This window comes from Phyllobates terribilis, unplaced genomic scaffold, assembly GCF_046119375.1.
Source record: "Phyllobates terribilis strain yellow unplaced genomic scaffold, ASM4611937v1 Scaffold_1__5_contigs__length_1240528914, whole genome shotgun sequence".
Classification (NCBI taxonomy): Eukaryota; Metazoa; Chordata; class Amphibia; order Anura; family Dendrobatidae; genus Phyllobates; species Phyllobates terribilis.
The window spans coordinates 63,316,611-63,333,247 of record NW_027362761.1 but is presented as its reverse complement, the minus strand read 5'-3'; the positions used below and the strand labels follow the sequence as shown (position 1 = coordinate 63,333,247).

Genomic DNA, 16,637 nt, shown 5'->3' with positions numbered 1-16,637 from the left:
AGATGTCCCCCCCTGTAATCCTCTGACCACTGACGTCGAGTAGCATGAGCAGCTCCAGCGAGAGGGGTCCCTGAGCTGCGCTCAGTGAGTGACAAGACACCACTCCTGAGCTTAGTGCAGCTCCGGGCCCGCTTGCTGGAGCGGCTCATGCTACTCGACGTCAGTGGTCAGAGGATTACAGGGGGGGACATCTCCGGACAGGTGAGTATAAGGATTTTATTATTTTATTCTTATTTTTAAACATGCACACTGCGGGAGCAGACTACTACTCACAACATTGTCCCTTGCTCATGCTGATCACAGCGCGAGCAAGGGACAATGATAAGGGCAGCGTTCAGCACCCGCGCTTGGGAACAGCGCTAACTGTACGTTGATTCCCAGGCGCACGTACGTGTGATCCTGATGCGGCACACGGTTGCCTCACACGGGCACGGACATCTCCGGTATGGGTTTTTCCAGTACCGTAAAAATCAGGAAGTGTGAAACCAGCCTTAAGAAAACTGTAGAAATCAGAAATCCTAGATCATAAGCACCCCTGGCACATGAGCAGTATATTCGCCATGTCCAGGACTGTAGCTAGGGGGACATGTGCCCTGGGGTGCAAACACCGGCCTCCCCCAGGGCAGTTGCACACTAGTAGACTAGCAAACTACAATTTTGCTTAGGGTAAAATTACAACTGCCAGAATCAGCGCCCCCTTGCACCACAGGTTGTGTCTGGTATTGCAGCCGAGCTCTGTGGAAGTGAATGGGGGGCTTACAGTATATCACACACCCAGAGGAGCAGTTTCTGTAGGAAAGCAGCCATGTCCTTATATTCCTGACCTGCAGGCTGCACAGATCAGGCGATGGTCTGCAGTATACCGTGTGCAGCACTAGCCGCCCTGGTGTGCAGTGTCTGCAGTGAGGATCAATACCCCGCGCAATAATCCCCGGACACTCCGCACCCACCTGCTCTGCAGAATAGAGAATGAGCGCTGGTGACAGAAGGGGCGTGGTTAATACAGCAACGAGTGGGCGTGGTCTGTCACAATGAGCCCATTGATTAGGAGAAGCGCGCACGCGTGGTAGGATGCGGCCGCCGTACCATACGGCTGAGCAGTGAACATTGCGGAGCCGGTGCGGTTTTCTTAGACGCGATCGGTGCCGGCGCCCCGTACCACGCATTCTACCAGCGTGCAAGTACCGAGCAGAAAACAACTCAAATCTCGCGATAGCTACACACGGACGAGACCAATCAGGGCGCAGCGTTGTGCCTGGCGCTTGTCATTGCTGTCTGGAGCGCCTGTGTCTGTGTTATCTGCCCGCCCCCCGCCGGCTCTCCACCCCCAGTCTGCTACGCTCTGTCTCCCTCCCGCCCCGGGGCGCTCGTCACGTCCGGTAGCCTAAGGTTGTGGAGGAGGCCGCGGCCAAGATCAGGGCACCGGGGAGCCGAGAGACACAAAGAGGCCGCTGTGTGACCGAGGCCTGGGGCCTGAGACACAGGTGAGACGTGACTTAGGTGACAGCTCGTATTGGTCCGGAGCTCTGCCCCTCCTTCCGCTGTGTGTTTACATCTCCTGTGTGCACAGTGTGTGTATGGGAGGTGTGTGCACAGTGTGTGTATGGGAGGTGTGTGCACAGTGTGTGTATGGGAGGTGTGTGCACAGTGTGTGTATGGGAGGTGTGTGCACAGTGTGTGTGTATTGTGTGATACTTCTGTGTGTGTGGTGCGTGTGTGTGTATTGTGTGATACTTCTGTGTGTGTGTGCGTCTGTGTATTATGTGTGTGTGTGGTGCGTCTGTGTATTGTGTATTATGTGTGTGTGTGTGTGTGGTGCGTCTGTGTATTGTGTGTGTGTGTGGTGCGTCTGTGTATTGTGTGTGTGTGTGGTGCGTCTGTGTATTGTGTATTATGTGTGTGTGTGTGTGGTGCGTCTGTGTATTATGTGTGTGTGTGGTGCATCTGTGTATTGTGTGTGTGTGTGGTGCGTCTGTGTATTGTGTGTGTGTGTGGTGCGTCTGTGTATTGTGTATTATGTGTGTGTGTGTGTGTGGTGCGTCTGTGTATTGTGTATTATGTGTGTGTGTGTGTGTGGTGCGTCTGTGTATTGTGTGTGTGTGTGTGTGTGTGTGGTGCGTCTGTGTATTGTCTGTGTATTGTGTGTGGTGCGTCTGTGTATTGTGTGTGGTGCGTCTGTGTATTGTGTGTGTGTGTGTGTGTGTGGTGCGTCTGTGTATTGTCTGTGTATTGTGTGTGGTGCGTCTGTGTATTGTGTGTGGTGCGTCTGTGTATTGTGTGTGTGTGGTGCGTCTGTGTATTGTGTGTGTGTGTGTGTGGTGCGTCTGTGTATTGTGTGTGTGTGTGTGGTGCGTCTGTGTATTGTGTGTGTGTGTGGTGCGTCTGTGTATTGTGTGTGTGTGTGTGTGTGTGTGGTGCGTCTGTGTATTGTGTGTGTGGTGCGTCTGTGTATTGTGTGTGTGGTGCGTCTGTGTATTGTGTGTGTGTGTGGTGCGTCTGTGTATTGTGTGTGTGTGTGTGGTGCGTCTGTGTATTGTCTGTGTGGTGCGTCTGTGTATTGTGTGTGTGTGTGTGGTGCGTCTGTGTATTGTCTGTGTGGTGCGTCTGTGTATTGTGTGTGTGTGTGTGGTGCGTCTGTGTATTGTCTGTGTGGTGCGTCTGTGTATTGTGTGTGTGTGTGTGGTGCGTCTGTGTATTGTGTGTGTGTGTGTGTGGTGCGTCTGTGTATTGTGTGTGTGTGTGTGGTGCGTCTGTGTATTGTGTGTGTGGTGCGTCTGTGTATTGTGTGTGTGTGTGGTGCGTCTGTGTATTGTGTGTGTGTGTGTGTGTGTGTGGTGCGTCTGTGTATTGTGTGTGTGTGTGGTGCGTCTGTGTATTGTGTGTGTGGTGCGTCTGTGTATTGTGTGTGTGTGTGTGGTGCGTCTGTGTATTGTGTGTGTGTGTGTGGTGCGTCTGTGTATTGTGTGTGTGTGGTGCGTCTGTGTATTGTGTGTGTGTGTGTGTGTGGTGCGTCTGTGTATTGTGTGTGTGTGTGTGGTGCGTCTGTGTATTGTGTATTATGTGTGTGGTGCGTCTGTGTATTGTGTATTATGTGTGTGTGTGGTGCGTCTGTGTATTGTGTATTATGTGTGTGTGTGTGGTGCGTCTGTGTATTGTGTATTATGTGTGTGTGTGTGTGTGGTGCGTCTGTGTATTGTGTGTGGTGCGTCTGTGTATTGTGTGTGGTGCGTCTGTGTATTGTGTGTGTGTGTGTGGTGTGTCTGTGTATTGTGTGTGTGGTGCGTCTGTGTATTGTGTGTGTGTGTGTGGTGCGTCTGTGTATTGTGTGTGTGTGGTGCGTCTGTGTATTGTGTGTGTGTGGTGCGTCTGTGTATTGTGTGTGTGTGGTGCGTCTGTGTATTGTGTGTGTGTGGTGCGTCTGTGTATTGTGTGTGTGTGGTGCGTCTGTGTATTGTGTGTGTGTGGTGCGTCTGTGTATTGTGTGTGTGTGTGTGTGGTGCGTCTGTGTATTGTGTGTGTGTGTGGTGCGTCTGTGTAGTGTGTGTGTGTGGTGTGTGTGTGGTGCGTCTGTGTATTGTGTGTGTGTGTGTGGTGCGTCTGTGTATTGTGTGTGTGTGTGTCTGTGTATTGTGTGTGTGTGTGTGTGTGTGTGTGGTGCGTCTGTGTATTGTGTGTGTGGGTGTGGTGCGTCTTTGTATTGTGTGTGGTGCGTCTTTGTATTGTGTGTGGTGCGTCTGTGTATTGTGTGTGGTGCGTCTGTGTATTGTGTGTGTGTGTGTGGTGCGTCTGTGTATTGTGTGTGTGTGTGTGGTGCGTCTGTGTATTGTGTGTGTGTGTGTGTGGTGCGTCTGTGTAGTGTGTGTGTGGTGCGTCTGTGTATTGTGTGTGTGTGTGTGTGTGGTGCGTCTGTGTATTGTGTGTGTGTGTGTGGTGCGTCTGTGTATTGTGTGTGTGTGTGGTGCGTGGTGCGTCTGTGTATTGTGTGTGTGTGTGTGTGTGTGGTGCGTCTGTGTAGTGTGTGTGTGTGGTGCGTCTGTGTATTGTGTGTGTGGTGCGTCTGTGTATTGTGTGTGTGTGTGGTGCGTCTGTGTAGTGTGTGTGTGTGGTGCGTCTGTGTATTGTGTGTGTGTGTGTGTGGTGCGTCTGTGTATTGTGTGTGTGTGTGTGTGTGTGTGTGTGGTGCGTCTGTGTGTATTGTGAGTGTGTGCGTGTGGTGCCACGGTCGCGTGTGATGCGTCTGTGTGTATTGTGAGTGTGTGTGGTGCCACGGTCGCGTGTGATGCGTCTGTGTGTATTGCGAGTGGTGCCGAGGTCGCGTGTGATGCGTCTGTGTGTATTGTGTGTATTGTGTGTATTGTGTGTGTTGCCGAGGTCGCGTGTGATGCGTCTGTGTGTATTGTGTGTGGTGCCGAGGTCGCGTGTGATGCGTCTGTGTGTGTTGCCGAGGTCGCGTGTGATGCGTCTGTGTGTATTGTGTGTGGTGCCGAGGTCGCGTGTGATGCGTCTGTGTGTGGTGCCGAGGTCGCGTGTGATGCGTCTGTGTGTATTGTGTGTGGTGCCGAGGTCGCGTGTGATGCGTCTGTGTGTATTGTGTGTGGTGCCGAGGTCGCGTGTGATGCGTCTGTGTATATTGTGTGTGGTGCCGAGGTCACGTGGTGTGTGTGGTGCGTGCGTCTGTCTGCGCGTGTGTGTGTGCGTGGTCCCGAGATCACGCGTGGTGTGTGTGTGTGTTGCTGAGAGATGCACTAATCTTCTATTATCTTTAACTGCAAGAATTTTCCCATAATAAATGACCAAACCTCAATAATCTGCAAATGATTCATTATGATTATGGTGGCCACGTCCTCATGCCAGTGTGTTCATCACCATTAATATTTCTGTTTTCCTGTTCCATCACAGGAGCAGAAAACCTAAAATTATGGAGAGCTGCATCAGTCACATGAGTGTCACCCAGTGGACTCCTAGCATGGTCTGATGTTGTGACAGGGAAAAAAAAGCATGCTGCACCATTTCCACTCACTTATGATGGACTCTGTGAATGAGGCTGTAATGTAGATGTGACTCTATTCTCAGTTGTACTGAGGTTGGGAAGCTTTAAGCCGCTTCCATACATCAGTTTTTATTCCTTTTTATCATAGGTGAAAAATGCCGTGTATTGTTTTTTTTTGTTTTTTGTCTTCAGTGTGCTGGACCCATTTTTGCCTCCTGTTAATTCGATGCAACAAGGGTAGTAAAAACTATCTCGTATGAAAAAAATTCTTAGGGTCTTATTAAATAGTTAAAGTACAGACAGCACAAGGATAACATCCGTGCAATATCCTTTTTTTCCACAACATGGATCAAAGTGAGACATGTCAGTCTGCAAACAAGTCATATGGAAAGCCCCTTTTATTGTAATGGATGTCATTTATAAATAAAGTGCTGTATGACAGCCTTGTATTTGATCACACGTTGGGATGGTCCCCTGTTTTCCTGCAGCTCACTAGAACACACAATTGACGTTGACCTGTCAGCGTTGAAATGATGTAGTGAGATGGGATCATTATAAATGATCTGTGTAAAGCAAAAAATAATATTGTTAGAGCTTCAGGGATATGCATGTGTTTTTTAGCTGCAAATCATTTTTGCAATAGGTTTCATTTAGAATGTTAATCGGTTTGTCTCCTACAGCCTGTGTGAATCATAGTTCATAGCTGTACTCAACCACCTTCTATGATGATTTAGGACCAAATCAAAACAAGTTGTGATTTTGATAAATTGGCTTAAGAGCTCAGAAGCAGAAAGATAAGGTTATGTTCCCACTTAGCAGAAAAGGCAGACTTTCCGCTGAGTATTACTGCGCCGGCATAGCACAGGATTTTTAGAAATCACATGCACCCGCTGCAAAACATATCCACAGCCTAAATTGAAAAGCTGCAGCTTTGACATCCACGGCATGTCAGTTTATGCTGCGGATGTCGGTGTGAATTTCGCGCTTTGCAGCACTAGCGCTTTGCTCTTCTGCAATGATATCCGCAGCAGTAAATGCTGACTGTCCCTTCTCTGCTGATGGAGGTTCACAGTAGATATGCTACATGGGAACATAGCCTAAGATTTCCAGACGCTGCCATCAGACAAGCTCACTGACTGATTCTCAGATAACTCCATCTGCTATGTACTGAGATACACAGAGGCTGAAGAAGAGAAAATGAAAAAAAAAAAGTTCCAATGCTTTTATCCTTTCTACATTAGTGATGTAAAGTATGTGTCACTTGCATGTAGTACAGGTGTCTGCCATTGTATCAGACCGGGACCTTGCGCTGTAAACAGTCAATCCCGGAGCTGGCACATATACGGTAAATTTGGGTATCTCCTTGCTTTCGAACTGGTCGATGTGTTGAGAAACTGTTCTTTTGAGGATCTATAAGCTACATTTTGTTTAGATTCCCTAAGATATCTATATATTTAGAGGAATTTTCCCACATATGAAGATTTTTTATTTAAAAAAAAAAAATTTTACCCACCGAAAAAACTATATAAAACCCCCCACCCCCCCCCGATAACTTTTAAGTAAAGTTGCTGTCTCACCTCTTGGATTGGCTTCCAAGGCATCCAAGCCTGTTGTCTGTCCTTCCTGCATCCCATCGTAACAGTGCCAATGGTCTGTCTGGTCATACACGTGCAAGCCGTAGTAGTTGGGGAAAGTAGCCAGGTGAGGTCATGATGCAGGAGGATCAATGGGCTAAGCATGTTTGGTGGAAACCTGCTGCTAGGTCTTCACCACCGATGCACTGAGATGGATAGAGAGAACTCTGCCCATGGCAGTGCAAATCATCTTATTCCATGGTTGAGGCCAGCGACAGCTTTTTTCCGATAACACCACTGATGACCTGGCACCCATGTACAGAACGGGCTGCCAGTGCTCCACTATCTGTTCCAGAGGCCCAGCCACCACTGACCATAAGGCGATGGGATATCCTAGTGACACCATCGCTTTAGAAAATGGGCAGTGTCATCAGAAAATGTCTTATAATTCAACTCTGGTAATTAAGACTTTTTAGTGCTAGAACTATACCGGTTAGGAAAAATAAAATCTATGTAAATTAAAAAATAATCCAGAAATCTATTAATTTTCATTCATGTCCTTTATATATTACGCTGACCCTTCCGATTCTGCAGAGATCACTTTTCAGTTGTCAACTCCTTATCCTAAGAGGCAGGATTGCTATGAAATATATCATCTATATATAGATCAGACAGGATCTCACTGTTCACAATGGGTGATGTCACAGCTCACATCCTTCCCCTGTACAATGACCTCTGCACAGGTCACAGAGCATGCCTAGAAAGCTCTCCTCTAGAAGTTACACTATTGCTGTCTGCATCGCTGCATGAAGCATAGCTGTAAATGACAATAACATTAGCTTTGTCAAGCTGACGACACTAATAATAGTAAAGAAAGCAGAATACAAAATAGTCTGCAATCATCATAATTGTTACAATATAGCTGATGGATTCCTGTTATTGCGGGCATTTGTCAGGTACAGGATGCCTGTTTGATTTCTTAGATAATGACAGCTGTCATATCCCTTTACAAAACGGATAGATTGTTTAGCTTACATATCATTTCTATGGGTTTGAACAAATGTTACCTTTTTATGAATGGTTATTTCCCAGTATTTGAGCTGTATAATGGAATCAATAGGACTATGATCTTCAATTCTTTACTTGTGATTCTATTAGATGGAAACAAGAGACAGTAGACAAAACTGAAGCCATCAGTAAATAGCGCATTTTGCATAATTTCCACAGAGCTATTGTTTTCTTAATGATATTTCACCAGTTTTAGCATGGTAAACTGGCCACATCATGGAAAAGTGGTGGAGTAAAAAAATAGGGGTTCTATTTTTTTAAAGCACCACTCCAACGGGGTTTTTTTCTTCCACCGCTGGAGTGGTGCTTTAAATGTAAGTCCCCTGTCATATACTCATCGTTTTTCGGCGCAGGTCCAGTCATGCAGTGCCATCCTGTCAGTGCAGCTTCTGAGTGTCTCGAAGTGAGAAGCTACATCACAAGCTTAGTGCAAGTCTATGAGAACCAGAACGAGGCTCTCATAGACTTAAATTGATTAGTAACCTCTGGCTCACTCCATGAAACACTGGAGCAGCTGGCAGGTCACAATCTGCGGGAGACCGACGGGAGTGCCGCAGAAAACAGATGAAAACTCTAGAAGGGGAGTATGAGACTGGGGCAGGGGACTTGGATTGTAAGCACCACTCCAGTGGTAAAAAAAACAAACAACCACTGGAGTGGTGCTTTAAGGTTTTAGCTTGGAAAATATAGGTTATAATTTATAAGGCCCAAGAGGGTTGTACCAGAAATTGTTCTACCTCTTCTTCTGCATAATGTTGACCAATCAGAAGCCAGCAGAAGAATACAGGGGGGGGGGGGGAGAAACAATGCTGTAAGCTTCTCTAGGGGTGTTTTGTGTTAGTCCTTTAGTGACAGACAGCCCTGATCTCGGCAGCTACTGTGTAGAGGACCGCAGAGGCTCGTGTGATTAAAACACTTCCGTCACACAGTCTGTTGGAGGGGGATTACAGCAGAGCTGACATTAGTGTGAGAGGAGAGCTGCATCTTTAGAGGTGTTTGTAATGGCAGGCTCAGCTCTACTCTCCCCTCCTTCCCCCACTGACTGCCATAAGATAAAAGCTGCAGTCAGACTTGGCTTTACCCTACACCAGGGGTGGGGAATCTCAGGCCCGTGGGCCGTTAACTGCCCTCAATGACCTTCTATCCGGCCCCTGGGTAGATTCCCGGGGATCACAGTGCTTGGGTCGGCAGCTGTATTCTGATGCGCACCGGCCCATTAATTTCTTCTTGCTCTGTGAGCATGCACACGCAGTGTCTACTACTGAACGCTGAGGCGCGTGCAATGACAGATTATGTCCTGACACCAGTGCCAGGATGTACTTTGTGGGCGGAGTTAGTATGGCCCCCAAAGGATGTTAGAAATATCCAAATGGCCCTTTGCGGAAAAAAGATTCCCACACTGGTCTACACAGTAATTGCAGAGATGAGGGCTGAGAGCAGGGCTGTGTGTCATTACATCTCACCGGAGAGAGCTGCTTGTTCTGAAATACTTGGTGTGTGTGTATATACATGCAATATATGTGTGTGTGTATATATATATACACACAGTACAGACCAAAAGTTTGGACACACCTTCTCATTTAAAGATTTTTCTGTATTTTCAGGACTATGAAAATTGTACATTCACACTGAAGGCATCAAAACTATGAATTAACACATGTGGAATTATATACTTAACAAAAAAGTGTGAAACAACTGAAAATATGTCTTATATTCTAGGTTCTTCAAAGTAACCACCTTTGCTTTGATGACTGCTTTGCACACTCTTGGCATTTTCTTGATGAGCTTCAAGAGGTAGTCACCGGAAATGGTCTTCCAACAATCTTTAAGGAGTTCTCAGAGATGCTTAGCACTTGTTGGCCCTTTTGCCTTCAATCTGTGGTCCAGCTCACCCCAAACCATCTCGATTGGGTTCAGGTCTGATGACTAGGGAGGCCAGGTCATCTGGTGTAGCACCCCATCATTCTCCTTCTTGGTCAAATAGCCCTTACACAGCCTGGAGGTGTGTTTGGGGTCATTGTCCTGTTGAAAAATAAATAAATGGTCCAACTAAACGCAAATCGGATGGAATAGCATGCTGCTGTAAAATGCTGTGGTAGCCATGCTGGTTCAGTATGCCTTCAATTTTGAATAAATCCCCAACAGTGTCACCAGCAAAGCACCCCACACCATCACACCTTCTCCATGCTTCACGGTGGGAACCAGGCATCTAGAGTCCATCTGTTCACCTTTTCTGCGTCACACAAAGACACGGTGGTTAGAACCAAAGATCTCAAATTTGGACTCATCAGACCAAAGCACAGATTTCCACTGGTCTAATGTCCATTCCTTGTGTTTTTTAGCCCAAACAAGTCTCTTCTGCTTGTTGCCTGTCCTTAGCAGTGGTCTCCTAGCAGCTATTTTACCATGAAGGCCTGCTGCACAAAGTCTCCTCTTAACAGTTGTTGTAGAGATGTGTCTGCTGCTAGAACTCTGTGTGGCATTAACCTGGTCTCTAATCTGAGCTGCTGTTAACCTGCGATTTCTGAGGCTGGTGACTCGGATAAACTTATCCTCAGAAGCAGAGGTGACTCTTGGTCTTCCTTTCCTGGGGCGGTCCTCATGTGAGCCAGTTTCTTTGTAGCGCTTGATGGTTTTTGCAACTGAACTTGGGGACACTTTCAAAGTTTGCCCAATTTTTCGGACTGACTGACCTTCATTTCTTAAAGTAATGATGGCCACTCGTTTTTCTTTACTTAGTTGCTTTTTTCTTGCCATAATACAAATTCTAACAGTCTATTCAGTAGGTCTATCAGCTGTGTATCCACCAGACTTCTGCACAACACAACTGATGGTCCCAACCCCATTTATAAGGCAAGAAATCCCACTTATTAAACCTGACAGGGCACACCTGTGAAGTGAAAACCATTTCCGGTGACTACCACTTGAAGCTCATCAAGAGAATGCCAAGAGTGTGCAAAGCAGTCATCAAAGCAAAAGGTGGCTACTTTGAAGAACCTAGAATATAAGACATATTTTCAGTTGTTTCACACTTTTTTGTTAAGTATATAATTTCACATGTGTTAATTCATAGTTTTGATGCCTTCAGTGTGAATGTACAATTTTCATAGTTATGAAAATACAGAAAAATCTTTAAATGAGGGTGTGTCCAAACTTTTGGTCTGTACTGTGTATGTATGTGTATATATATATATATATATATATATATATATATTATTCCGCTCTGAAGCCACTGTTCCATTATGTGGCCGGTTTCAAATGCTCCTACTGGTGAACTGGGGTTGTCCAGGAACAATAATAAAAAAAAAAATCCAGGATGAGTGTGTGGGGGAGGGGGAGTAGCATAAAATGATTACTCACCTGTGAAATCCATCTCCGCTACACCTCTCCCCGATAGTCTGTTTTTTTTGACAGGAAGGAAGGGAATGATATCCCACCCACGTCTATCTAGTATAATCAATATATTGCCATGTTCTTGGACTTGACGGGCCACAGTAGCATAGTTTTGTGATAATGGAAAACTTATCACACAAGTCAGAAGTGTAAAAAATGGTTGCAGCCATACACTGGAAAATACGTCCATGCACTTTTTTTCCTTATTTTTATGTGTGCTGAGGTCTTTATTTTGGCTTCTGCATTGTTCAAAGAGCTGTTTCTACACAAAAACAGGAAGTGAAAAGCTGCCGTCTACTTTCCAGGAAGTGGTAACCAACACAACTACTGCTCTAAATGAAAGGCTTTCTAGCACTGTGATAGGTCATCAATATCTGATCGATGGTGGTCCGGCAGTCCCACAATTGGCTGCTTCCAGCGGTGGCCGATGTAAAGGGTGTACGTAGTGGCAGGGCTGTGGAGTCGGTAAGCCTCCGACTCCTCCATTTCCATGACTCTGACTCCACAACTCCAACTCTCTCACACATGGCTCATGTTTAAGTGATAAATTTACTTTTAGCTGAGATGAATCTGTGCTAAAGTCTAGACCCTTAGATCAGGAATAGGACAGACATTTATAGGACATTTCCTAACTTTCCCAAATTCTTAAGGAAAAATATTCCCCACAAACTGCATTGAACTACTGTACCCAATTTATTGTATATTTTAGGAGTCGGAGTTGGTCCATTTTATACCGACTCCACCAAAATGGACACAGACTCCAGCTCCACAGCCCTGCGTAGTGGAAACACACACACGGTTCAGTGTCCACTGCCGGATACTGAGGATCCTCTCTTTTAGGAGAACAGGAGGGGATCTGCAGTACTTGATGATGGAGCTGCAACGTTCCGGTTCGTACACCGTTTACATCTGGCTGCTACCAGAACTGAAAAAAAAAAACTAAACCTAGGGTATGGGACATGAAATATTCAGGGTATGCATTTGATGGCTACATGAATATATTAAAGTTCCTTTCGAAATAATGATGTTAATATAAAGCACATTTTATAGGGTAAGATGGCAAATGTAGTCAGAAGATGACCATGATTAACCCCTTAATAGCCTATGACTTATTAGTACGCTATAGGCTATTACCCCCAAGTCGGCGCGGTCTCCCGCGCTGAGCCTGCACTGAACCGGGCACATGTCAGCTGATTCTTACAGCTGACATGTGCCCTCAACAGCAGCGGGTGGAATCGCGATCCACCCGCGGCTGTTAACATGTTAAATGCCGCTGTCAATCTCTGACAGCGGCATTTAACATCGCCAGAAGCGCGGCCTTAGCCCTTCCCATCGGTGACCCCGTCACGTGATCGCGGGTCACTGATGGGTCGGCATGACAACCCGGGGTCTGCAACAGACCCCTGTGGTTGTCATGTCTCGCTAGCTATGAGCGCCACCTAGTGGTTGGCGCTCATAGCACAGGAGCATTTCTGCTACATAGAGGTGATCTGCTGATCATCTCTGTAGTAGAGGCGATCAGATAACTGCAGCTACTAGTCTCCTATGGAGACTATTGAAGCATGCAGAAAGTGTAAAAAAAATAGTTTTAAAAACATAAAAAAAAAAATTAAATCACCCCCCTTTCGCCCATTCAAAATAAAAAAAAAAAATTCCCACATACACATATTTGGTATCGCTGCGTTCAGAATCGCCCGATCTATCAATATAAAAAAAGAATTAATCCGATCGGTAAACGGTGTAACGAGAGAAAAAAATCTAAACGCCAGAATTACGTTTTTTGGTCTCCGCAACATTGCAATAAAATGCAATAACAGGCGATCAAAACATTGGATTTATCCCAAAATGGTATCAAAAACGTCAGCTCGGCGCGCAAAAATAAGCCCTCACCCGGCCCCAGATCCCGAAAAATGGAGACGCTACGGGTCTCGGAAAATGGTGCTTTTTTTTTTTTTTTTTCCACCACTTAAATAAAAAATAACCTATACATGTTTGGAGTCCACAAACTTGTAATTACCTGGGGAATAATAATGGCAGATCAGTTTTAGCATTCAGTGAACGTGGTAAAAAAAACCAACCAAAAAACAACCATGGGATTGCATTTTTTTTTTTGCAATTTCACCGCACTTGGAATTTTTTTCCCGTTTTCCAGTACACAATATGGTAAAACCAGTGATGGCGTTTAAAAGTACAACTCATACCGCAAAAAATAAGCCCTCACATGGCCATATTGACCGAAAAATAAAAATGCTATGGTGCTGGGAAGAAGGGGAGCAAAAAACGGAAATACCCAAGGTACTTAGGACTCAGTTGGGTGATTACAATGTCTGTACTGCGCCGTAGAATATGTTGTCACTATATAATCATTAGGAAATTAGGCACGTTGAAGAGGAGTTAGCTTATGAGCAAATGAGACGTTTCTGCTTGCTCAGCTGGAGAGCTAATAAGAATAGTGGTGTTGGTTGTAATTTTGCCTTCTCTTGATGAATACTTGCATCGTGCATGCACACAGCATACAGTCATGTACTGACTTTGTTCACTCTCTTTCTAGCACCATGGATTTTCCTGGACATTTTGAACAGACATTTCAGCAGCTCAATTACCAGCGTCTCCAGGGCCAGCTCTGTGACTGTGTGATAGTAGTGGGCACCAGACATTTTAAAGCTCATCGCTCGGTGCTGGCTGCCTGCAGTACTCATTTCCGCGCTCTGTTTACTGTGGCAGAGGGTGACCAGAGCATGAACATGATCCAGCTGGACAGCGAGGTGGTAACCTCTGAAGCCTTTGCTGCTCTGATTGATATGATGTACACATCCACTCTTATGCTTGGAGAGAGTAACGTGATGGATGTTCTTCTGGCAGCATCTCACCTCCACCTGAATTCGGTAGTGAAAGCATGTAAGCACTATCTGACTACAAGGACACTGCCTATGTCTTCTCCCAATGACAGATCTCAGGAGCAGAGTGCAAGGATGCAGAGGTCTTTCATGCTTCAGCAACTGGGCTTGAGTATTGTTAGCTCTGCCTTAAATTCCAGTCAGGGTAATGAAGATCAGTCACAGCAGCAACAGAGTTCGATGAGTTCCTCAGGTCGGAACAATATGGTGGAGCAGAGGGCCACCTTTCCAATCAGAAGGCTTCATAAAAGAAAACAGACCTCTGAAGAGAGGGCTCGGCAGCGCATGAGGACCTCCATTGAAGAATGCCTCATAACAGATGTTACCAATGAAAGCGTACAGTCGATGGTTAATTCTCGTGAAGAATACTTTTCTCCTGATTCTATGAAAATGGCAGACCACATGAAATCTGATTCAGCCGCTGACAACCAGGAGGATGGCGCTATCATATTTGATCAGTCATACGGTAACCAAGAAGACACACAAGTGCCCAGTCAGTCGGACAATGGTGGGGAAAATATTATTTCAATGACATCCCAGACAACGCCTCTAGAAACCCGCTATGGTCAGGAGTCTTGTGAAAAAACGATATATACTTCGGAGACTCATGACATCACAATAGATGAAAAAGACCACATGAGAGTTATTGTTAAATCTGAGCCTTTGAGCTCCCCAGAGCCTCAAGATGAGGTCAGCGATGTCACATCCCAAGCAGAGGGAAGCGAGCCTGTTGAAGTAGAGGGTGTTGCAAGTGGTGAAAAGATTGAACTGAGTCCAGAAAGCAGTGATCGTAGTTTCTCTGACCCTCAGTCTAGTACCGATAGGGTGGGCGATATCCATATTTTAGATGTCACTGCCACCTTAGAGCACAAATCCTCTTTTAGTATTTCAAATTTTCTGAACAAGAACAGAAATGGAAACCTCAGCTTAAGTCAGAACAGCGATGATAACATTCCCAATACAACCAGTGATTGTCGAATGGATGGAGAGGTGTCTTACCTTGTCAGCCCCGAGTCCGGACCCAGTGGTCATTCTTCTAACATTATGGCTCACATGGATAATCCTTTTGGTGATGGGCCTGATTCTCATTTTGCTCGCCCTATGCAGGATGTCATGACTTTGCCGTGTGTTCAGTCCTCTAACTACCGTGGAAATGATCCATTTGGAATGGAATTCCCAAGGTCTGGGGTAGGACTTCACTCTATGTCAAGGTCTATTATGGGAAATGTTAGAGGCCGCGCTTTTAACCTTCCAAATTATCGTCGAATTGCCCCCAAAATGCCTATTGTTACATCAGTTCGGAGCACTCAACTACAGGATAATCCTTCCAATTCGCAACTTATGATGAATGGGTCAAATTCGTCTTATGAAAATGGGAACACTTCTCAACAGGGTCCACCACAGTTGACCAGGGCTTCTGCGGATGTTCTATCCAAGTGCAAGAAAGCCCTCTCTGAGCATAATGTGCTGGTGGTAGAGGGTGCCCGCAAATATGCCTGTAAAATATGTTGTAAAACCTTCCTGACTTTAACAGACTGTAAAAAGCACATCCGTGTCCATACTGGTGAGAAACCGTATGCCTGCCTGAAATGTGGAAAACGCTTTAGTCAATCCAGCCATTTATATAAGCATTCCAAAACTACTTGCCTAAGGTGGCAAAACAGTAACCTTCCGACAACGTTGCTTTAACTTTAGCACTACTCCAAAAACTCTCCAAGACCAATCGATATCATGTTGTAATGTAGCAGCATCTCCTTGTACTTAAGTAGAAAGACTCAGCGTGTGTTGTGAATGAACAAGCTAATGACTTTTGGATGAAGTATATGGTCTTGGAAGGGGGAAATGCTTTCAGATAGATATTTAACCTCAATGTTTTGAGGTGCAAGTACTTCATTTGTTTATGTATGTTTTATGTCCAATGATAACTGAATACTAACATACTGTTTTACCAGGCATTTCTGTACAACTGTGTAAACACAATGCAGTAAAATGCATTTTTATCCCTATTTGGTAAGTATTGTTTCCTACCTTAAAGTAAATTATTGAAAACAAAAGTTTTTCAATGGAAAACAATAATAAAATCTTGCCAATAAAGGATCTCCATCGCCAGTTTTGTATACTGTTGTGCCTATGTAGTTTCTGTGTATTCAGCTAGGTACACATGCGTAAGCTTTTTTTTTTTCCCTACCGAATTGATACATACCATTGTTCATAATAAATTAATGACAATGGGGACTTGAAGCAATCAACTTTAGCTCCTAAAATGGGTTGTCCGGTCTTCTGATGAAAGTCTGCAGACTGTGACTCTAAATCCTTACAGCGTTCACACCGCACGCTGTCAGGATTCTCCAGTGGGAGCAGGTGGTCATGTAACCACGAGTATGCGATTTACATACATTCTTTTGGCCATATTCCGACTAGACATGCTTGATTTCACTCAATTAACATGTATTGAGCAAGACCGAACTCCTCTAATCAGCACTTGTTTGCATGGATGCAAATTTCATACTTGTGGTCACGTGATAACCTGCTCTCCAGAGAATCGTGATAGTTTGCGGTGAGCATGCTGTAAGGATTCAGAAATATGCAGTCTGTGTGTGACCGTACAACCCCTTTAAAGACGCTCTCTTCTGCTTTGGACAGTCTCTACTTTGATACAAAAGTCCTTTTGATAGCAATTCTATCACAAGTGTCTCTCCCTTGGAAACTCTAGTA

The 16,637-nt window shown here is 45.3% G+C and overlaps 1 protein-coding gene across 1 annotated transcript; it reads left to right on the top strand.

The window, feature by feature from the left end:
• The first annotated feature begins 1,041 nt into the window (after positions 1-1,041).
• ZBTB5 (zinc finger and BTB domain containing 5) lies at positions 1,042-16,059 on the top strand. Its single transcript, XM_073662607.1, has 2 exons — positions 1,042-1,484; positions 13,577-16,059. Exon 2 carries the CDS (start codon positions 13,581-13,583, stop codon positions 15,609-15,611), a length of 2,031 nt encoding a protein of 676 aa, XP_073518708.1. The 5' UTR covers positions 1,042-1,484; positions 13,577-13,580; the 3' UTR covers positions 15,612-16,059.
• Positions 16,060-16,637: the final 578 nt, after the last annotated feature.

Excerpts from the sequence above, each read along its gene's own strand:
- ZBTB5 (XM_073662607.1), top strand. The coding sequence starts at position 13,581 with ATGGATTTTCCTGGACATTTTGAACAGACATTTCAGCAGCTCAATTAC.